The following is a 24,231-nucleotide window of genomic DNA, read 5'->3' as shown; positions in this document are numbered from 1 at the left end:
TTCCAAGCCTTGAATATCCTTAAGGGTAACCTGTACTTTTTGTTTCTCTAGTGAAGCCCAGATTTATTGGGACTCAGGTATTTGAAGACTATGACTTGCAGAGGCTGGCCGACTATATTGACTGGAAACCTTTCTTCGATGTCTGGCAACTCAGGGGCCGATATCCCAATCGAGGCTTTCCCAAGATCTTTAATGACAAAACAGTGGGTCCGTTCAGTTGTTCTTTCCTTCCAATATTTGGCTTTTTGTTCAGGGAGAAATGGATATTCAAATAGTAGGGTGGGTCACTTATTAAGTTGCCTCTTCTGTGCCTAGTGTTGAGGCAGAGAGGAAAATCAACAAGAAACTGGCATCGAGGATAGAAAAGTGAGGAGCTGAGGATGGATTTGGATTAAATTGCTGCTGCTTGGGATTGGAAATGGAGGTTATCTGAACTGTTCTGACTTGGAAGAATTAATGTTTTGGGGGAGAAAGTTGGGGTAAGAATGGGAGAAGAGTAGTGGATTAAAAAAAAAACCAAACACATTTCATGAATTGTTCAGCCTTTGGGTCAATGTAGATAGATAACTAGTGAACAGTTAAGACCAAATGGGAGACTGCTTAACTACAAAATACCAGGATTTCATTGGAATAAGTTAGAGTTTTCAAATGATTATATCTTGAAGACAATGAAGTAGACTTTTGCTTCCATAAAATAGCTTCTTCAGTTGCCTTTTAAAGTGTCTGAAATGCTATCAGAGAAATCAGGTTATTTTTGTAAGCATAAATATCCTGCGATATTGGAAGGTGACCAATCTTAAGCCATTGGGGCTTATTTAATAGCCATTGATCCAGTTAAGAGGATAAAGAAGGGGGAAGAGAAAGGAGTGAGATGAAATGAAAAGAGGAGAGTTACATTTAATGACCCACCAGTAAAGAAACATTCATTAAGCACCTATTGTATACCAGGATCTATGCTAAGCACTAGGGATACAGAAGCTGGAGACAACAAACAAGCAAATATTTAAAAACAAGCCATCTACAGGATAAATAGAAGAAAATTAAGAGAGATTAGGAAAGGCTTCCTGTAGAAGATGAAATTTTAAATTGTGACTTAAGTAAAGCTAGTAGGCAGAGTTGAGGAGAAAAGCATTCCAGCCATGAGAGACAGCCAGAGAAAATGTCTTGCTGTGGAAAGAAAGAATGTCTTGTTTGTGGAATGGCCAGAGGCCATTGTTCCTGGATTGAAGAGTTAGTTCATAGCTAACTCCCAGCTATGGGAGTTAGGGGGGTAAGAAGATTGTAAAGGGAAGGGTAACTAGGTTGCTCAGTGCTTAGAGCACTAGCTCTAACATTCAAATAGTCATGATCTCAGACAGTCGTCACTGTGTGACCCTGTGCAAGTCACTTAATCCCATTTGACTCCAAAGAAATAAACAGATAAGAGAAGATTGTAATGGTAGGAGGAGGCTGGGTTATATATGACTTTCATACTAAAAGGAGGATTTCATATTTGATCCTGGAGTCAGTAAGGACTCCTTGGAATTTATTGAGTAGGAAGGTGACAATGGTCTACTTCAGTTTGTCAGGGAACCTGTGTTCATGTGCAGCAGTCAGAATGGCTGTGGTTGTAGGCAGTGTCAGTGTGTGCTCAACATACGGCACTGGCAGCAATGCTTGGTCCCTGCTTGCTACTCTGCAAAGAGCCGGGGACAGTGTTTGCTTTTTGAAAGAAAAGAAATGCTGATGGCTCCCACCTGTGCGGCACGCCGTCAGTGTTGTCAGTTTCAAATATGTGCATGTGTGGATATGTTTGGATAGTGGAGACTAGTCCAAGCGGAGCTGTCTTTACACTGTTAAATGAATCCTTTGGGCATCTTGCCTAAGCCTCTTATTACCTTTAACTCACCTTAGGTACACTGAAGTCTCAGAGGAGTTACTAGGAGTTCAGTGTGAATGATGGAAAGAACTAGTTAGATTTGGCCTGAAGCTTGCTGTCTTCTCTCTCTGATGGAATGTTTCAGGGAGCTGTCTTTGGCATTTGACCCTTTGAGGTGGTGAGCTGGTGCAGTGAATAGAGTACTGGGCCTGGAATCTGGGAGACTTAAATCCAGCCTCAGACACTTCAGGAACTGTGTAACTGGGGCGGGTCACTTAATCTCTGTTTGTCTGAGAAATGGAGATATTAACAGCAGCGACATCCCAGGGTTGTTGTGAAGATCATCATAATGAGACAATATTTGTAGAACACCCAGCACAGTGCCTGGCACATGGTAGATATTATAGAAAGACTTATTTCTTTTCTTCCCTCCTCTCCCTTCCTCTTACCTGCCATGGAAAATATATAATTGAGGCTGTCAGTATAATTTAGTGTTAGCTTGGGGAAATAGATTATGGGAGTTAAGAGTGGGGCTACTGAATTATGAGACACTGAAAACCACTTTAGGTTATGTTCAGACAGTACCTGATGAAATCTCTGGAAAAGTGACCCAAGAGGTAACATTTGTTGTTGTTGGAGGTTGAGGGACCAGAGTGGACAGTGGAGAGAGGAGATATTGTATTTTTTTTGTTAAAATTATAAGGAACTTTAAGTGAATTTTTTTTGGTTTGTTTTATCTAATAGGGGAAGAAGCCAAAAAAGTGTATGATGATGCCCAAAATATGTTGAAGGTACTGATTAGTGAAAAGAAACTACAAGCCAGGGGTTTGGTTGGATTCTGGCCTGCACAAAGTGTCCAGGATGATATTCATTTGTATGCAGAAGATGCTGTACCACAATCTGCAGAGCCAATAGCTAAATTTTATGGCTTAAGACAACAGGTAAGAAAACCCATTATTTGTGGACTAAGAGATGACTTCCTCCTCACCTTTGACTAAGTTATTAAGCAAAATGTAATAACACTTGCTCAAAGTCTGAAAAATTACACCAATGCTGGATTGTACCTGGAAAACGATCAATAAAGAAATGGGAAATGAATGTGTTGGTCTGAGAGAGGCTATTTGTATGACGAATAACAGCAGAAATATCTGGCTGACCAGTATACTCAAGGCAGACACCCAGACAGGAATAAGGCCTCTAATTGACAATTCTTAGGGATGTTTGCTCAAATGGACATCTGGCAACCCTGGTTCACATTAATCTTTTCAGTCTTTTTTTATACATTCAATACCAGCAATTTACTCAAAAGATACATCTTCTGTGCACCATACTTTTATAAGTGAAATTGATTGTGGCCCTTCTCTTCTAGAGAACCACAGAATCTTCCTCAGCATCTCCAAAGATCATTTTACCCTGACCCTCCTTTAAAATGTAGCTACTCCTGGGAGTGATGGGTAGTAGGTTAATCCATCTGATTTGAGATAAAGCATCAAAGGCTTTGACCCTACTTTTTCTGACTTCAACTCTGGTATTTTATGTATCATCTTATACTGCCTCACAATAATAATAATTCACATTGCATAATACTTAAAAGTTTACAAAATGCTTTATATAAGGAATTTCCCTTGATTCTTATAAAATCTCTGAGGTATTAGAAGCAAGTATCATATTTTATAGATGAGGAAATTGAGACTTAAGTTTTTAAAAATTGAAGAATGAATATCTATCTATATATATTTATGTTTATATATATATATATATATGTTGATTGATATCTTTTTTGTATCACCCAAATCACTGTTTACTCTTCTGAAGGGATTACTCTCTTAGAACAAAGAAATGTTTTTATTTTCTCCAAACAAATAATAAGGGAAAATTTTATTTTTGCAAAATTGATCGGTATATCGAAAAAAATATGACATTTCATGCGTATTCCTTTCCCTCAGAACACTGCAGGGTAGTGAGTGGGTAAGAGATGTGTTCTCATCTCTCTTTGGGCCCAAGCTTGTCCTTTATAATTTTGCAACATTGACACTTAATTATTTTATAGTTGTGTTTCTCCCATTTACATTGTTAAACACTGTAAATTTCACAGAATTAAATGACTTGTAAGGAAAGGTAGAATATAGGCTCAGGGGTTCTGACACCAAGTAAAATGCTATTCTATGTGTCCTTATCAATGATAATCAACTTAAGTGACCCAGTGGATATAGTGCTAGTGCAGGAGACAGGAATAGTCATCTTCCTGAGTTCAGATATGACTTTAGATACGTATTAGTTGTGTGACTCTAGGCAAGTCACTCAACTTTCTTTGCCTAATCTCTACAATGAGCTGGAGAAGAAAACTGCAAACTATTCCACTATCGTTGCTAAGAAAAACCCAAATGGGGTCATGGAAGAGTCTGACAGGACTGAAAAATGACTGAATAACAACAACATCAATAATAGTCACCTTGAACTGAGATGAAGGTTGAGAAAATTGACTTGTGTAATCACTGGTTTCTTGACTTCCTTTTTATTTTTGTAATTAAAATAGAAACAATATAAACCTCATTTTAAAAATGATTTTGTTTTTTAAATCACCTATATTAAACCTCATTTTAAAAACGAGTTTGTTTTTTAAATCACTTAGATTTATCCATCACCATTTAATTGTATTTCTTTGCTTGTTTTTTGGTTTAAAGGCAGAAAAGGACTCTGCAAGCACAGACCCTTATTATTGCCTGTCTGACTTCATTGCTCCTTTGGAATCTGGAGTCCGTGATTACTTGGGCTTCTTTGCTGTGGCCTGCTTTGGAGTAGATGAACTGAGCAAGAGCTATGAGAAGCAATGTGACATCTACAGCAGCATCATGGTTAAAGCTCTGGGAGACCGGTTGGCAGAGGTAAAGAATGAGCCCTGCAAATCAGAACATCTTTTTTTTTTTTTTTTTTTTTTTTTTTGGCCAAACTCACTCTTAGAGACACGTTGGAGGCTGTATTGGGGATGAAATGAGCTGCTTGTTACTAGGTAGAAAAAAAAAGTGGATAACATGGTGGCCTCACAAACCTGGAAGAACTAGCAGCTTTTACTTGACTTCAGGAGCATTGGGGCAGATTCCAGTGCAGCTTGTAAGTAGTTTTGCACATTGAAAATGTCACATACTAAAACTTTCTATTTTAGTGGTGGTTAAAAAATTTCCATTCATCTGAATGTAGTTCCTTTGAGAGAAAGTTTCAGCTTTGGCAGAGGGACTTCTTATAGATTTCTTCCTTTCTCCTAAAACCTTGTTCTCTAATTCAATATCTGATTCTCACTTTTACTCACTATGGTCTAGGGTGGAGATGTCAAACGTGGGGCCTGTGAACAACCTGAAGCTAGAAAATATTAAAACTTAATTAGGTAATATTTAATAAAATAATTTAAAAATACAATAAAATAATGTTACTGTGTAGTTTTCTAAATCAACCTGCAATGATCCTTATGTACACTTTAGTGATCCCTGTTTTTATTTGACACCTCCAGTCTAAGGTCATAAAATTCTTCCGTATAATTGGAACATAATGAGTCGTTCCCCTATTTCTTTTTTCTTTATTTCTTTAATTCAACAAACATTCATTAATCACCTACTATGTACAAAACTCTGGGACAGCAGAGATAATTTCAAGGAGTGTATATTTTACTGAAGTAATAAGACACAGTTGCATCAATACAAGATAATTTAAAGATAGAGAGAATGCAGCTGTTAAAGAATTAGGAAAAGTTTTCTGTGGAAGTTGGAACCTAAACCTTGAAGGATGCTAAAGTCTCTAAAAGGTTGAGGTGAGGAAGGGGTGTGGTCAGAAGATGGGGGGCAGGGCTAGTCTGTAAAGACATACATGGAATGGGAGATGGAACACCCAGGTCTAGAAATGTTAAGCAGGACAGTTTGCCTGTAACTTTTAGAATATGTGAAGGAAAGTAGAAGGAAGTAAATCCAGAAAGGTAAACTAGAGTCAGGACCATGAAAGGCTTTGAATGCTAGTTGGAGCTACTGAAGACTCTTGAGCAGGAGAGTAACATGATCAGGTATATGGCTTAAGAAGAATATTTTAGCAACTTTTTGGTCGAGAGAGAGTTACAAGCAAATGACTATTTAGGGGAATATTACAGTAATCCAGACTTGAAAAGGGATGAAGACTCAAACTAGGGAGATGGATATATATATATATAAGTATAAACAGATGTGAATGATAATTTAGGAGTAAAATCAGCAAGATTTGGTTATTGATTGAATGCAAGAGGTGAGGGAGTTCGAGAATGACTTTTGGTTTTGACTAGGCTTACATGATAGAAAAAAATTATAAAAAAAATTTTTTTCCCCAGGGGAAAAGGAACATGTGGGAGGAAGAAAAAATTAAATTTTGGCAACTGAAAAAAAAAATTACATAATTTTAAAAAAGGAGAGAGAGAAAATGAATCTCAAGTTAAGCACCTGGGAAATTGGAAAAATGTCCACAGCAGAAATGGGGAAGTTTGGAGGAAGAGCAGGTTTAGGAGAAAGATAATGTATTCTGTTTTAGGCATGTTGCATTTGAGATGACTATGGAATATTCATTTGGAGCTGTCCCAAGGCAGGTGATTATATGAGAATAGAGTACTGGAGAAAGGAATTGGGAAGTCATCTGGATTGTAATTGAACCATGAACATAAACCAAGCTAGTAAAATCAAGGAGCAGACTATAGAGAGAAAAAAGACCCAGGACAAAACCTACCTTGGCTGATAATTCAGCAATTTCAGTGTGAGTCTTGATTTCATTGATAGAGCCAGAAGTGACAATAGAGACCATCTATGTCAGTACCATTTTACAGATGGAGGAAATTGTGACCCTCAAATGACACGTCCAAGGTTAGCTAAAAAGTGACTGGCAAAATGCAAATTCATTAAGTCTTTTAACTCCATATATAATAATTGTTTCTAAACACATTATATTTTATAATTTTTATTATATATATTTCTATTTTATAGTTCTTTATAATTCTTATATAATTCTTTATAATGTATAATTCTATTTTAGACCTTTTCTCCTTATGTATGAAATTAAGGTTAAAGGTTGGTTTTATTGCTTTTTTTTTTTTTTTTAATAAAGATGTCAAGTGTTAATGTCACCTCTAGGAGTAAGATTAGAATACTTTCTAGTAGGACAAAACTCCTTGAGGAAAAGGATAGTTTCATTTTTTGATTTTGTATCTCCCAAGAACTTAGCTTGGTATCTTACATGTAGCATTGACTAAATAAATGTTTATGTTGTGTTTTTTTGTAAATATTTTATTGATGTCTTTAAAAAATATATATATCACTATAGTTTGCCCCCAGGATCTTTCCTCCTCCTCTTCCAGAGAGCCATTCTAAATAACAAGTAGTATTTTTTTAAACAAAAATGAAAAAGAAGTAAAAATTAATACAATTGACTAATGGATTGAAAAAGTTCAAAAATAGATGTGTGCAATTGTCTGCAAAGATGGGAAGGAAGCATTGTTCTCATATCTCTTCTTTTGAGTTATGCTTGCTCTTTGTAATTTTTCAGTGTTCATATTTGCTTTGTATATGGTTGGTCTTTCCATTTACATTGCTGTAGCATAATATATGTTGTTTTTTTGGTTCTGTTTACTTCACTCTGCCTCAGTTGATATAGATCTTTATATGGATGCTCTATATTAATCACGTTTTTTAATAGTACAATAATATTTCATTACATTCCTTTACCATAATTTGTTTATATTTCCCAATTAATGATTATCTGCTTTGTTCTCACTCTTTGCTATCACAGAAAGTGTAGCTATCCATATTTTAGTGCATTTGGGGATTCTCTTTTTATCAATCTTGGGGCATAGATCCAGTAATCAAATCTGTGGGTCAAAAGATATGGATCTTTTAAATCATTTTATTTGCTAATTTTAATTGTTTTCCAAAATAGTTTTATTGATCCACTGGTATACTTGTCCCTAAATGAAGGTTTATTGAATTGAGCTTTTCCTCCAGTAGGCTTTTTTTTGCTAGTAGTGAAAGTTTCAGCGTTCCCTTGTATGTTTTGTACCAGTAGTACATAGTGGTGTGTGAGCTGATATTGGAATAGAGGAAAGAATGGAGACTTATTTATTGGGGTACACTGAAAAGCACTTTATTTGGAATTAGAAGATTTGAATGTTGAATCCCAGATCTTCTCTTTACTACCTATAGGATCTTAGGTAATTCACTTAAACTCTCATGGCCTCAGGTTTCTTTAAAATTAAAGGGTTGAACTCCCTTGGATGGAATCTCAAGCTTTAAATCCTGTGATCTCAAGATGAGGTTTCAAATGCTGAGCTGATGCCTGATTTAGACAAAGAAGACTAGATGATTAAGGAACAAATATGAGACAAATCCACTTTCTTCTCTGCAGCCTCCTAGACCAAGGCCCTTTCCTTCTGCTGCCTTAGGATTTAGCAGGAGGCAGATGGGGAGAAGGATTAACACTAGCCAAAGTGATCCTTCGAGGCCACCTAATCTAATCCCTCCTCATCGTACAGATGAAGGAACTGAGCCCAAGGAAAGTTTAATGACCTACCCAAAGTTACTCAGAGTACTTAGTGTCTGAGATGGGATTTGAACTAAATTGTCTTCTTTCAGAATCTAGCCCTCTTTTCCGTGACATTTCACTTCCTGTGCCACTGCTCTGGGTAAAGATGGCAACTTTTCTGTTCAAGGCTTTTGCAGAAGAACTTCATGAAAGGGTTCGCAAAGAATTGTGGGCTTACAGTGAAGGTGAGCAGCTAGATATTGCCGACCTGCGGAGAATCCGGTATGGGGGCATCCGCCCTGCTCCTGGCTATCCCAGCCAACCTGACCATACTGAGAAGCTTACAATGTGGAAACTCGGCCATATTGAAGAAACTACAGGTATTGGTCTGCACAAGAAAGTAGTCCCTTGAGGCAGAAAGCACCTGAGCTAAGCCTAAGAAAAATACATTTATATAACTAGTGGCATTTAAGCCACATATGTAGGTTTAATCTATCGTATTAGTGTGTTGTGCTTATTACTTAATTTTAGTATTTTGTTTTTCACCTGAGTCTGGTAGTTAATTATACAAGGCATGGAAAAAAAATACCCAAGTGGCATATCAATTTAGTACTTGAAGAAATATTAAGCTTTCATTAGGGCTTTTTAAATCCACTTTGCTTTCCTTTTCACCCCCAAATCACCGTTAACATGATAATGTAAGTATAGATAACTCATCCTTGTTTGGGTCAGGATACTCTGAACCTGGGTGAGGCTACTTGAAAGTAGCTATTTTCTTGTGGATCATTAGATTCTTAAGTCAAGGTGGCATAATGGGTAGATAGCCCTCTCAGAGTCAGGGAGACCTGTATTCAAATTTGACTTTTGTCATATAACTGACTCTGATCCCTGAATGAGCCATTTAACTTCTCAATACCCCAGCCTCCTCTATTAAGATTATAAAGTATAGGCTATTCCCCCAGTAGAAAGAGTTTGTTTTTTAAGAATTCCCAATGCAAAAGAAATCACTGGTCCAAAAAAAATTTTTTGGAGGCCCTAGAACCCACTAATCTATTCAGGAATTTCTTATATGAGCATATATCCAGGTTTAGGGTAGACAACTTAAAGTACTTTGGACAAAGATGAGTTATATGAAGCTATATTTATGTCCAGGTCTTGGGCAGGGGTCCCCAGAAGGGATTCAGAATGATGGTGGGGTAGAAGGCCTTCATTCTCTTCTTCTCTCATCCATATAAGAGGGTCATTTGTCCTGCAACAATTGGCTGTTCTGGGCCATTCTGCTTCCTTTTGGCCATTTTTGGGACAGCCATCATTAGTAGTAACTAGTTTCGGGTCTACAGAGTCATAGCCCCAGTTGGTTGTCATGGCCCTGCCCTTTTTCAGGAAGCAAGTCCAGCAGATAGACATGCTCACTCCACCTCATGGACCCAGAGCTATGACTTTCATTATTTGTTCTTTTTTTCATCTTCCCAGGAATCAGACTTACAGAATCATTAGCAATGGCACCAGCTTCATCCGTTTCTGGTCTCTACTTTGCCAATCTGAAGTCCAAATATTTTTCTGTTGGTAAAATTTCCAAGGACCAGGTAATAATATTTATCATTGTAGATGTCTTTCTGTGAAACCTAAATGTTAAATTGTTATACTCATCTGAATCTAAATGTAAATTGGACTAAGTTGGGAGAAGACAATAGAACTTTGTTCACTTAATGCTTGAATTTGATCTTTTCTCTCCCTTCCCCTGGCCTCTCCTCCCCCCCCAGCATCTTTTTTTTTTCCTTCCAATAATTATTAATACATGGTATTTTCTGCCTGAAGAACGATCTTATTATAAATTAATTAAATTAAATTAAATGCCTATTAATGACTGTTAAAAAGAATCTGCCTAGAATTCAGGTAGAATAGATTCCAAGCCTGGCTGTATAACCCTAGAAAAGCACATAACCTCTGAGTGCCTCCCTCCCCAAACAACCCACTAAGAATATAGATTGTAAAGCAGTTTGGACCATCCCATTAGGCAGCTTCTATGCTAACAAAATCTCTTTCCTTAATAGGAGTCTATCCTTAAACCAATGAAATTAGATCCAGACCCCCCCCCAAAAAAAAAAAAAAAAAAAGTTGATATAATATCATGTTTAGTAATTTTCAATTGACTTCCCCTGATCCCTTTTGGGGTTTTCTCTTGGCAAAGATACTTGAGTGTTTTGCCATTTTCTTCAGCTTATTTTATAAAAGAGTAAACTGAAGCAAAAAAGGTTAAGTGACTTGCCCAGTGTCCCACAGTAGTAATGATACCTGAGACCAAATTGAAATTTGGGATGACGAGTCTTTCTAACTTAAGAACTAGCACTCTGTCCGTTGCCCTACTTATTTATTGATACCTACCTAGCCTAATAGATTGCTATAAAAATCATTCTGGATTTGGAGCTAAGTAGTTAAGTTCAGATTCCTCATATGTTAAGAATGTCATGACCTCAGGGAGCCTCATTTTCCTACCTGTAAAGTGAGAAGTGTGGAGAAAAATATGTGACCTCTAAGGATCCTTCCAACTCTACACTCTGGAGCTACATCCCTAAGAATATAAATAGAAAGAGCATTGGGTTCTTTGCCACTATTTGGTTGTGTGACCTTGGGCAAATTCATTAAGGTCTCCACCCATTACCTCATGGGCAACATAAGAGTTATAGCCAGATGACATATAGTGATTAGATCTTCCTGATCAACATGTTGTTGTTGTTATGCCAGGGTTAGAGACTTAGGTTTACAAAGTCAATGCTACAGTAACAGGTTATTTTTCATCTTCCTTTGCAGATTGAAGATTATGCTTTGAGGAAAAACATGTCTGTGGATGAAGTTGAGAGATGGCTGGGACCCATTTTGGGATATGATGCAGACTAACTCTTCTATCTTCTTTCTCCCCCCTAAAGATAACTTCAGAAAATAGACTCCTGAGTGCCTTTAAAAATGCCACAGTTAATTATCATTAAATGGATTGGCCTTCTTAAGGTTTGGGAAGATGGGGAAAACCCCATTTGATGGTGCAAGAGATGCAAAAGTCATCATGTATTTATTTATTATGGGACACTGAAAGTAAGCTGCTCCTTTTTTTTTCTTTTTTTAAATAAGCAAACTACAGAGATAGCCAACTGTAGTCATACATATCAGAGACTATGCAAGATGTTAACTGATTGCTTTTATTTTTGTATGTGTTGGACATGTGCTAAGAGTTAGTAAATAAAATAGAAAGCGAGGTATTTTTCGGTAGGTAGCTAAAATACTTGGTTAGCTTCTCAAAAATTTTATGTTTACCTCATACTTAGAATAGCATTTTTACAGATAATTTATCTGGACTTTTTTTTTTTTTTTTTAAACTCAAGAGTCCCAGTTTAGTTCAGTCTGGAATCAGGAGGACTTGGGTTAGAATTCCACCTCCAAGATACACTGTGTAAGTGTTGCAGTTTACCTTTACTTTATAGAGTCTCAATTTCCTAAACAATGGGGATAATAATATCCACAGGACCTATCTCCCAAGATGATTGTGATACTCTAGTGAAGAAGTATAGACAATGTACCTTGCATAAGTTGGTAATTATTAATAGAAATGTGAACTTAAGGCCAAACGGCATTATGAGAAATGAGATATTAAGAACAGATATAGTTTACTTTTTTTTAAATTTTTTCTCCCTGGTGTTAAATATTTGGTGAATTAGATTGAACTTGACAGTTAAATATTGAATGGAAGAAAGTGGGCTGCTCTCCCTCCACAAAACGTCATTTTAAAAGATAATTGAGTATATTTATGTCAAAGTGAGCATTACAAGTACATGCCAGCAAGAATCTCACTTGAGTGGAGGCAGATCCATGGTAGCTCAGGGTTAGAGAAAATAAAATCATCTCAGAGGCAATATCATGGAAGTATTTTAATTTTATCCTGCCTATTTATCATTCTCTCTCTACTCTCCTAACTCCCCTCAAAGATATCAAGATTTCTGTGCCAGGAAAAGAATGCTCAGCAACATTGTCCTTTTTCAAAAATGTTTTAGATCTGTGGCTAAGTATTGGGCTTTCTCTCCCAACTTCAGCCTCACGCTCTTAATGAAAACTTTGTTCAACACACTTACACACATTGAATTTTCCCTTATTAGAACTCTTGATAATCACAATCTCTATTGTACACATATAGTTCAATTTTTATTGGATTTTAAAATATTTTATATGCATGTCAAAGTTGCATAATTAAATTATTAGCTTCTTAAGGATAGGGACCATATATTATTCTATAGTATATCCCTCATAGCATCTAAAACAGTATGTGGCAGATAGGAGATTCCATTTGAGAGCCAGTAATCTAGGTTATGAGAGAAATATATTTCTGGTAGACAGAGAGCTGATTTAAGCTTCAGAGAATCTGCCTCTGAAACAGATTAGCTGGGTTACTTCATGCATCTTTCACTGGCCCTAGCTCCTGTAAATTTCAGAATAGTAGCTAATCTGCATTAGGGGGAAGTTTCTTCTCTGGACATTACCTGCAGCAATAAATTTGCAGGTCTGGACCAAAAAAAAAAAAAAAAGCTTTTTCAAATAAGAGATAGGAAAGAGGGAAAGAGAACAAGTATTTGTTAAGTGTCTATGTTCTTCAGGTACTGTTCTAAGTGTTTTACAGATGTTCTTTGATGAGGTAAGATTCCCATGTCCTTCGGTTTGTAGGTCACAAAACAGTGACTAGAGAAAAAGTACCTTTTACTGTACCTTGCTAGCTTTGCCAGCCATTTATTATGTAAGCCCAAAGATCACATTTTAAGAGTTGTTTTCTCAAAGCATTTAGGTCAATTGTTGTACTGTGTGTGTGTGTGTGTGTGTGTGTGTGTGTGTGTGTGAAATGAGAAAAATATCCTTATGTGCTTTTAAAAAAAAGTGGATTGCTCATGCATAGATGTTTAATGTGTGTGTGTGTGTGTGTGTGTGTGTGTGTGTTCTGCTTCATATATGCTGCAAAGCATTTAATGAGCTCTCTAGCATTTATGTATTTTTTAAAAATCTGACATGAGAGAAAAGAATTTTTAAATATGTTACATATGAATGGAATTAACAGCAGTCTATTTTTACCATTAAATGTCTTTTCGTCATCTTTTCTGCCCTTTTGTAGATGGAACTGTATCTTTGAATCTATTGTCAAGAGAACTGTATGTCAGTTGTCACCTTTTCTAGGGGGGAAAATTGTGTGTGCATATGAAAGATTGAAATATAAAATAAAATTTGAAAATATCCATCTTGCTTCATTCTCATATGTCAAGCAGAAGTTGTTAGGAAAGTACTTGGGAGAAGATACCTGCATCCTGCAGGCAGATGTTCTACATTAAGATTCCTACCTATCTGGATCTTCACCTAAGGGGTGTCTAGCAAGCCTCCCTCTCCTCTCCTATTACTTAATCATTTTAAATAAAGCTGAAGATGTTTTCCCCCTCCCGACTACCAAAGAAATGTGCATTCCAGAGCATCCCCATTAAGCTATTAGCCATTTTATTTCTATCATGACTAGGTATATAGAGCAATGTGTAAAAAAGGTGGTTGATACATAATGTGTACAGGTAAGATCATGTTCTGATGGTTTTAAGACTATTTCTGCAAATTAAGCCAAGTTTATTCCCAAAGGATATAAGAATTATGGAGAAGTTTGATAAGAAATAGGTTTTTTATATGTGTGTGTATATGTGTGTATATATATATATATAAGTAGTTTTAGTTTGTTGGAAATAGATCAGTGAAATCTAAAGCAATGTAACTTTAGAGCTACATTTTCAATTGTCATTATTATTTAGAAGTTATGGTCTGAAGAGGATAGCATGTTATTTTTGTCTGACAAAAGTTTCTTGAGAGCTACATATAGATTGTTTGTGAGCCACATGCAACTCTAGATATAAGATATGAATGTCACTGCAGGACAGTTTGTTCACTCTTGCTATCATGAAAGCATCAGGGAAGAAAGGAATCATGTGCTGGCCTCTGGCCTGTAAAACATATTGTGTGTGTTTGTGTGTGTGTGTTGAAGGAGGAGAACCCCTCTTGAGGATAGATATCTTAGAATCCTAATACAAATATGGGCCTTACAAGTCATCAGAACCAATCTTTTCCTGATAAAATCACGTCAAACATTCATTGACTCCTGGGTATATAATATATGTGTGCGTGTGTGTGTGTGTGTGTGACAAAGTATCCATTGAAGTCATAGTCTCAAAGCTGGAAGGGACCATCATAGGACATCTAGTCAAACTAACAGATGAAGTGGAATCTCCGTCTCTGCTTTCAGATAACAGGCATTCTGCATCCACATTAAAGACTTCTAGTTAAAAGGATTGATTGCTTCTGAAGACCACCCGTATCAGTGTTCCTTTCTCCCATTGGTTCTTTCCAAAACCTTATTTATTATAGCTTTTTATTTACACGATATATGCATGGGTAATTTTTCAACATTGACTCCTGCAAAGCCATCTGTTCCAACTTTTGCCCTTTTCCCCCCACCCTCTCTCCTAGATGGCAGGTAGACCAATACATGTTAAATATGTTAAAAGTATATGTTAGAGATGGGTGGAACCAAGATAGTGGAGTGGACACACACATCTTCCTGAGCTCTCCTTTACCCTTAGACTACTTTTTATGCTACAGCTTTGGAATTAGTGCTTAACTATCAAAACCTGCCATTATTGGAAGTACAGCAAATTACAGAAGATAATCTCGAAATTCACCAGAAAAGGTCTGTTTTTGCTCAGGGCAGGGATGGCTAGGCCAGGAGCAGCAGCAGGCAGTGAGAGCAGTGAAGGCAGCTCACACTGAGCAGATCAGAGTGAGCAGGGTGTGGTCTTCGCATGCTAAAAATTTGTGGGGAGAACTTTACCACAGTGTCGGCTATTCTGCCCTGGCCGCAAGCCAGTAGATCAGCAGAGAAACTATAAACACAGGGGGTAAAGACTATAATCCAAAAACGCTAGGGTCTTGGGACCTGGCCACACCCACCCAGCACCAAGAGGGACTCTCACAATCTCAGCAGGCAAGCGCTAATCCCAGCGAAAATGCTGATCACAGCATAGCCATTGCTGGCTGCTTCACTGCTCCTTCCTGAGGTGTCTTGAGGAAGCTTGGTAACACCACACTGTGCCAAAAGCAGACTGCAGTTGTTTTTTTCCTTCTTAAAATGAGTAAAAAGTTAATGTGAGCTCTTAACTATAGATAGCTTCTATACTGATAGAGAGCAGACTTCAAACCTTGAAGAGAGTCAAAACAGTGTCTCCAGATGAATCCCCAAAGGGGATTATGACCTGATCCCCACCACACAAGGCTCTGATAGAAGAAATTAGAATTGCAGCAGATTTCTTGGGAGGCTTCTGGAGGCAGCCTTAGTTTCAGTTCAGAGTAATAATCACCTCAAATGCAGCCAGGAGTTAAAAGTCCATTTCTTTATTGTCTTTTCCAAAATAGCCCAGTTAGCTTTCTTAGAGGCCTATCTCTCTCCTTGGTTCCAAGAGCTCCTGTTGCTAATCCTTTGCCTCTTCCAGCTTCAGCCTCTCTTCTTCCGAATCTTGACTTCTCAATCTCCCCCAGTGCTCCCAGTGGGTTGTCCTTTTATATGATTTTTCAGAGGTGTGAGCTCAAAGGTTGACCCCTCTTCTGAGAGTGGGATTGTGGCCTTCTAACTTGTGAATCTTCTCCACTCCCCTCTGACATGTGAATCTCCTGGACTCCTCTCTGACTTGTGAATCTTGTAGAACTCCAACAAGTACTAAACACATTAGGGAACCAGAGAACTGCTAAGCGCGATGCTAAAATTAGACAACCGACATAGCACCTTGTAAGAATCCTAAAAGCATACAAAGTTCCTTAACCTTTTGGAATCTCAGATTCCAGGCCTCTCGATCTTTAACGTGGATGCTGCTAGATCCTAAGCAATCCTTATTGTGGCCCCTCTATATTTGAATTGTTTTTTTCTAGCCACTTGTAGCATAATTTCCTCGGTCTGATAGTTCTGAAATTTAGCCACAATATTTCTTGGAGTAGGCTAAATAGAAGAGAATACAGAAATTGTAAGGGAAAGGTTTAAGAAAAGGGGAGGGACTCTAAGGGGTGAGGGATCCTAAAGAGGGAGGACTTCATGAGGCAAGTGATGTTCACAAGTTTAATACGGGGGAGGGATGTAAGGCAGAAAGAAAAGAGAAAAGCATAAGCAGGGGTTAACAAGATGGCAGGAAATACAGAGTTAGTGTAATTTTAACCATAAATGTGAATGGGGTAAACTCCCCCATAAAGTGGAGGTGGATATCAGGCTGGATTAAAAGTCAGAATCCTACAATATGTTGTTTATAGGAAACACACCTGAAGCGGGGAGATATATAAAGAGTAAAGGTAAAAGGCTGGAGCAAAATCTGCTATGCTTTAGGTGAAGTCAAAAAAGCAGGGGTAGACATCCTGATCTCAGATCAAGCAAAAGCAAAAATTGATCTAATTAAAAAGAGATAAGGAGGGGCACTATATCTTGCTAAAGGGCAGCATAAATAATGAAGAAATATCAATATTAAACATATATGCACCAAGCATCTAAATTTTTTGGGGGGGAGGGTTTCCTGGAACTTTATTTATTTTATAATAACTTTTTATTGACAGAACTCATGCCAGGGTAATTTTTTACAACATTATTCCTTGCACTCACTTCTGTTTCAATTTTTCCCCTCCCTCCCTCCACCCCCTCCCCTAGATGGCAAGCAGTCCTATATATGTTAAATATGTTGCAGTATGTCCTAGATACAATATATGTATGCAGAACTGAACAGTTCTCTTGTTGCACAGGGAGAATTGGATTCAGAAGGTAAAAATAACCCCGGGAAGAAAAACAAAAATGTAAATAGTTTACATTCATTTCCCAGTGTTCTTTCTTTGGGTGTAGCTGCTTCTGTCCATCATTGATCAACTGAAACTGAGTTAGGTCTCTTTGTCAAAGAAATCCACTTCCATCAGAATACATCTTCATACGGTATTGTTGTTGAAGTATATAATGATCTCCTGGTTCTGTTCATTTCATTTAACATCAGTTCATGTAAGTCTCTCCAAGCCATCCTGCTGGTCATTTCTTATAGAACAATAATTCCATAACATTCATATACCACAATTTACCCAACCATTCTCCAATTGATGGGCATCCATTCAATTTCCAGTTTCTAACCACTACAAACAGGGCTGCCACAGCATCTAAATTCTTAAAAGAGAAATTGAGAGCTGCAAGAATAGACAGCACAACTATAATAGTGGGAGATCTCAACATTGCACTCTCATAATTAGATAGAACAAACCACAAAATAAATAAGAAAGAAGTCAAAGAGGTAAATAGAATACTAGAAAAGTTAGGTATGATAGATCTTTGGAGAAAACTAAATGGAGACAGAAAGGAGTACACTTTCTTCTCAGCAATTCATGGAACCTATACAAAAATTGACCATATATTAGGACATAAAAACCTCAAATTCAAATGCAGAAAGGCAGAAATAGTAAGTGCATCTGTTTCAGACCACGATGCAATAAAAATTTAATTCAATAAAAAGCCAGGGGAAAATAGACCAAAAAATAATTGGAAACTAAATAATCTCATCCTAAAGAATGATTGGGTGAACCAGAAAATCATAGACATACTGAATAATTTCACCCAAGAAAATGACAATATTGAGACGTCTTACCACAATGTGTGGGATGCAGCCAAAGTGGTAATAAGGGGAAATTTTATATCTCTAGAAGCCTACTTGCATAAAATAGAGAAAGAGAAGGTCAATGAACTGGACATGCAACTAAAAATGCTAGAAAAGGAACAAATTAAAACTCCCCCAGTCAAACACTAAACTTGAAATTCTAAAAATAAAAGGAGAGATTAATAAAATTGAAAGTAAAAAACCTATTGAATTAATAAAACTAAGAGTTGGTTTTATGAAAAAACCAACAAAATAGATAAACCCTTAGTAAATTTGATTAGAAAAAGGAAAGAGGAAAATCAAATTGTTAGTATTAAAAATGAAAAGGAAGAACTTGCCACTAATGAAGAAGAAATTAGAACAATAATTAGGAGTTACTTTGCCCAACTTTATGCCAATAAATTAGATAAGAAATGAAATGGATGAATACCTTCAAAAATATAGCTTGCCCAGATTAACAGAGGAAGAAATAAATTGGTTAAATAGTCCCATTTGAAAAAAAGAAATAGAACAAGCTATTAATCAGCTCCCTAAGAAAAAAATCCCCAGGACCAGATGGATTTACATGTGAATTCTACCAAACATTTAAAGAACAATTAACTTCAATGCTATATAAACTATTTGAAAAAATAGGAATTGAAGGAGTCCTACCAAATTCCTTTTATGACACAGACATTATACTGCTACCTAAAACAGTAGGATGAAAACAGAGAAAGGAAATTATAGACCAATCTCCCTGATGAACATTGATGCAAAAATCTTAAGTAAAACACTAGCAAAAAGATTACAAAAATCATCCCCAGGATAATATACCATGACCAAGTAGGATTTATACCAGGAATGTAGGGCTGGTTCAATATTTGGAAAACTATTAGTATAATTGACCATATCTATAACCAAACTAACAAAAACCATATGATCATCTCAATAGATGCAGAAAAAGCATTTGATAAAATCCAACACCCATTCCTATTAAAAACACTAGAGAGTATAGGAATAAATGGACTTTTCCTTAAAATAGTAATATCTATTTAAAACCATCAGTAAGCATCATATATAATGGTGATAAACTGAAAACATTCCCAATAAAATCAGGAGTGAAACAGGGTTGCCCACTATTACCATTACTATTCAATATTGTATTAGAAAAGCTAGCTTCAGCAATAAGAGATGAAAAAAAGATTAAAGGAATTAGAGTAGGCAATAAGGAAACCAAATTATCACTCTTTGCAGATGATATGATGGTATACCTAGAGAACCCCAGAGATTCTACTAAAAAGCTATTAGAAATAATTCATAATTTTAGCAAAGTAGCTAGATACAAAATAAATCCCCATATATCCTCAGCATTTTTATACATCACCAACAAAATCCAACAGCAAGAGATACAAAGAGAAATTCCATTCAGAATAACTGTTGATAGCATAAAATATTTAGGAATCTATCTGCCAAGGGAAAGTCAGGAACTATATGAGCAAAACTACAAAACACTTTCCACACAAAGTCAGATCTAAATAACTGGGAAAATATTAAATGCTCTTGGATAGGCCGAGCAAATATAATAAAGATGACAATACTACCTAAACTAATTTCTTTATTTAAAACTACCAATCAGACTCCCAAGAAACTATTTTAATGACCTAGAAAAAGTAACAACAAAATTCATATGGAAGAACAAAAGGTCAAGAATTTCAAGGGAACTAATGAAAAAAAATCAAATGAAGGTGGCCTAGTGTACCAGATCTAAAACTATATTATAAAGCAGTGGTCACCAAAACCATTTGGTATTGGCTAAGAAATAGACTAGTTGATCAGTGGCATAGGTTAGGTTCACAGGACAAAATAGTCAACAACTATAGCAATCTAGTATTTGGACAAACCCAAAGAGGCCAACTTTTGGGATAAGAATTCACTATTTGATAAAAATTGTTCGGAAAATTGGAAATTAGTATGGCAGAAACTAGGCATTGACCCAAACTTAACTGTACACCAAGACAAGATCAAAATGGGTTCATGATTTAGGCATAAAGAATGAGATTATAAATAAATTAGAAGAACATAACATAGTTTACCTCTCGGACTTGTGGAGGAGGAAGGAATTTGTGACTAAGGAAGAATTAGAGATCATTATGGATCACAAAATAGAAAATTTTGATCATATCAAGTTAAAAAGCTTTTATACAAACAAAACTAATGCAGACAAAGTTTGAAGGGAAGCAATAAACTGGGGAAACATTTTTACAGTCAAAGGTTCTGATAAAGGCCTCATTTCGAAAATATATAGAGAATTGATTCTAATTTATAAGGAATCAAGCCATTCTCCAATTGATAAATGGTCAAAGAATATGAACAATTTTCAGATGATGAAATTGAAACTATTTCTACCTCTATGAAAAGATGCTCCAAATCATTATTGATCAGAGAAATGCAAATTAGGACAACCCTGAGATACCACTACACACTTGTCAGATTAGCTAAGATAACAGGAAAAGATAATGATAAATGTTGGAGGGGATGTAGGAAAACTGGGACACTAATACATTGTTGGTGGAACTGTAAATGGATCCAACCATTCTGGAGAGCAATCTGGAACTATGCTCAAAAAGTTATCAAACTGTGCATACCCTTTGATCCAGCACTGTTACTACTGAGCTTGTATCCTAAAGAGACATTAAAGAAGGAAAAGGGATCTATATGTGCAAAAATGTTTATGGCAGCCTTTTTCATAGTGGCTAGACACTGGAAATTGAGTGGATGCCCATCAGTTGGAGAATGGCTGAGTAAATTATGGTATATGAATATTATGGAATATTTTTTTTTCTGTAAGAAATGACCAGCAGGCTGAATACAGAGAGGCTTGGAGAGATTTACATGAACTGATGCTGAGTGAAATGAGCAGAACCAGGAGATCATTATGCACTAAAACAACAATACTATATGAGGAACAAATCTGATGGCAGTGTCTATCTTCGGCAAAGAGAGAATCCAATTGATCAGTAATGAAGAGTATTAGCTGCACCCAGAGAGAGAACACTGGGAAATGAGTGGGGATCACAATATAGCATTTGCATACTTTCTGTTGTTGTTTGCTTGCATTTTTGTTTTTCTTCCCAGGTTATTTTTAACTTTCTAAATCTGATTTTTCTTGTGCAACAAGATAACTGTATAAATATATACATATTTCTTTCCAGTTTTTACTCATTGCTCTTTATTTTGCCCCATTGTTCTGCCTTTGGAGCCAAGCAGACCAAGTCTAATCCTCCTTCTGTATTATAGCCCTGAAGATATATTAAGACAACTAGACTATACCTTTACCAACATCCCCTCCCTCTCTTGCCCCAGCCTACTTTGTTCAGATTAAGTTTCCTTAATTTCTTTAACTAACCAGTGGTACATTGAATGTGTTACTTGGTGTCAGTAAGGCCTGTTTCCCATGGCAGACATGACTTTGGGCAAATCAATTAAACTTTGTATTAGTTTCCATCTATAAAATTGAGATCATAACAACTATTTCCCAGGTTTATTGTGAGGATCAAATTAGATCATATCTGTAAAATGCTTTACAAACTATAAAGTGTTATATAACTGCTAGATAGTATTAATTGTGTGCATAGTTTTGTCTAGCTCTTTTCAGAAATCTGGGGATAAAACCCCTCACAAATGTACAGATTTGGAAAAAGGACAAAGGATGGAGAAGATGGAAAAAGACTAGAGTTATTTGTACTAGCCCAGAGGGAAGAAGAGGAATTAGTGCTATTAAACAACTTTCTCCTTCCCCCTTCCCCCCTCTCCCCACCCTGCCCCACTGCAAGGAGTCATGCACTCAATGAGCAGAATACTCCTTTTTTATGTAACAATGAAATTGCAGTTTCACAAAGGCGAATACATTAGCAGCACTGCTGGAAAGTCATCAAAAACTCACGGCTAAGTTACTATTCCTTGAATATGCTGCACTTGAATATCCCACATGTGTGGGTGCTGTTTCTGACACCTCAAGGGAAGCCAGTAATAGTGTAAAGCAGAGAAATTGTGACTGGTTGGCAGTTATTAAAAAGTTTTTATTTGGTGTTGATCTGCATTTTTTTACCCACTCCACAGAATTGTCCAGCCACTTAGAATGTTTGGGTGGTCTGTTATCTCTTAGTATTGAGAGTGAAGAGAAATTAAAAAGCCTCTTGATGAAGGTAAAAGAAAGCATAAAAACTCGCTTGAAGCTTATTATCAAAGAAACTTAGATCTTGGCAATTGGTTCCATCACTTCCTGGCAAATGGAGAAGAAAAGGAAAGAATCAGATTTGCTATTCTTGGGTTCAAAGATCACTGCAGATGGCCACTGCAGCCATGAAATAAATGATGTTCCTTGGAAGGAAAGCTGTAGCATATCTGGACAGCATACTAAAAAAGCAGAAACTTCACCCTGCCAACAAAAGTCATACCATAAAAGCTATGCTCTTTCCACTACCAATGTATGGATGTGAGAGTTGGAATATAAGGAAAGCTGACCACTATAGAATTGATGCTTTTCTATCGAGGTGCTGGAGAATACTATAGAGATGCCCTTGCAAATTAGTCAATAATTCAAGCCAGTCATTGGAAGGTACTGAAACTTAAAAACTTGGCCATAAGGAAAAAACAGAAATCATTGGGAAAACCTCTTAATGTTGGGAAAGATGGAAGGCAAAAAGAAAAAGGAATGGCAGAGGATGAGATGGATAGATCATGTTGTAGAAAATGAACATAAATTTGGACAGTTGAATGACCTACAAGGTATGTATACAAGAATACAGGTAGACACTGAAATACAAAGTGAAAAGTTGATTTCAACAAACGTTACATGTCCATTAACCATGTGGCTATACTTAGGTTTTATACAAACTTGCTATTTTATACATGCTGCTCCATACCTCATCTTCATATCTTTGCAGCGTTTTTACCATGTTGACATGTCCCTTATAATCTCTTGACTCCCTTCCAGATTTGGCTCAAATTAAACCTTCATCAAGAGGATTTGTAAGGTCCATCTTGTCCTCTTGTTCCTCTAATTCCAACTAGTGTCTTCCTCTTTAAAATTCCTTCTGACTAAATCATAGGTCTTTTTGTGCCTGTTTATGTATATATTCGTCATTAGAATGTAAGTACCTTGAGGACAGAGATCTTTTTCTGTCTTTATACCCCTAGATCTCAGTACAGTGCATGACATAGTAAACACTTAATAATTGTTGATTGATTGATTATACAAAACATTTGAGGGAATATTGCAGTGTATATTGCAGCAAAAACAATGACAAATATCTTGCTCAGGCTTTGTGAAGGAGAAAAATAAGATTATTTTCAAATAATTATATGTCACCTAAACATTCCTCCCATATTTATTCTCCAGTTTTTAAAAGTTGACAGGTTTGAGACCACAGCTTTGAACTCCTTTCAAAGAAGACCATCAGCATCATAAAAATACATTTAATCATCACATGTGACTCAGGAACCCCATGTTCATACTTTAGTGAACAGTCAGAGGTCTCACAGAAAAAAATGTCATCCAATGGTTCCATAAATTTTAATTAAATGGCTTTGATAAACAATGATGATCAACCAAGTGTTATCAAAATGTCATGAAGATTGTGTATATGAATATTATGGAATATTATTGTTCGGTAAGAAATGACCAGCAGGATGATTTCAGAAAGGCCTGGAGAGACTTACGTGAACTGATGTTAAGTGAAATGAGCAGGACCAAGAGATCATTATATACTTCAACAGCAATACTATATGATGATCAATTCTGATGGGTGTGGCCATCTTCAACAATGAGATGAACAAATCAGTTCCAATGGAGCAGTAATGAACTGAACCAGCTATACCCAGCGAAAGAACTCTAGGAGATGACTAAGAACCATTACATTGAATTCCCAATCCCTCTATTTTTGCCTGCCTGCATTTTGGATTTCCTACACAAGCTAATTGTACAATATTTCAGAGTCCAATTCTTTTTGTACAGCAAAATAACGGTTTGGTCATGTATACTTATTTTGTATTTAATTTATATTTTAATATATTTAACATCTACTGGTCATCTTGCCATTTTGGGGAGGAGATGCGGGGAAGGAGAGGAAACATTGAAACAAAAGGTTT

The 24,231-nt window shown here is 36.5% G+C and overlaps 1 protein-coding gene across 2 annotated transcripts in view; it reads left to right on the top strand.

The window, feature by feature from the left end:
- The window catches only part of MTR (5-methyltetrahydrofolate-homocysteine methyltransferase), a 144,444-nt gene extending 130,800 nt beyond the window's left edge, over positions 1-13,644 (top strand). For both annotated transcript variants that reach the window (XM_051993541.1, XM_051993542.1), the window contains 6 exons: positions 52-207; positions 2,603-2,799; positions 4,543-4,743; positions 8,565-8,757; positions 9,851-9,963; positions 11,189-13,644. In XM_051993541.1, the coding sequence (XP_051849501.1) occupies positions 52-207; positions 2,603-2,799; positions 4,543-4,743; positions 8,565-8,757; positions 9,851-9,963; positions 11,189-11,275 (947 nt within the window). In that variant the 3' untranslated portion in view covers positions 11,276-13,644. The remainder of the gene's footprint in view (positions 1-51; positions 208-2,602; positions 2,800-4,542; positions 4,744-8,564; positions 8,758-9,850; positions 9,964-11,188) is intronic.
- The last annotated feature ends 10,587 nt before the right edge of the window (positions 13,645-24,231 follow it).

The sequence above is a fragment of the Antechinus flavipes genome, chromosome 4, assembly GCF_016432865.1.
Source record: "Antechinus flavipes isolate AdamAnt ecotype Samford, QLD, Australia chromosome 4, AdamAnt_v2, whole genome shotgun sequence".
Lineage (NCBI taxonomy): Eukaryota > Metazoa > Chordata > Mammalia > Dasyuromorphia > Dasyuridae > Antechinus > Antechinus flavipes.
Note: the sequence above shows the minus strand (reverse complement) of the source record. Positions and strands in the feature narration are given on the sequence as shown.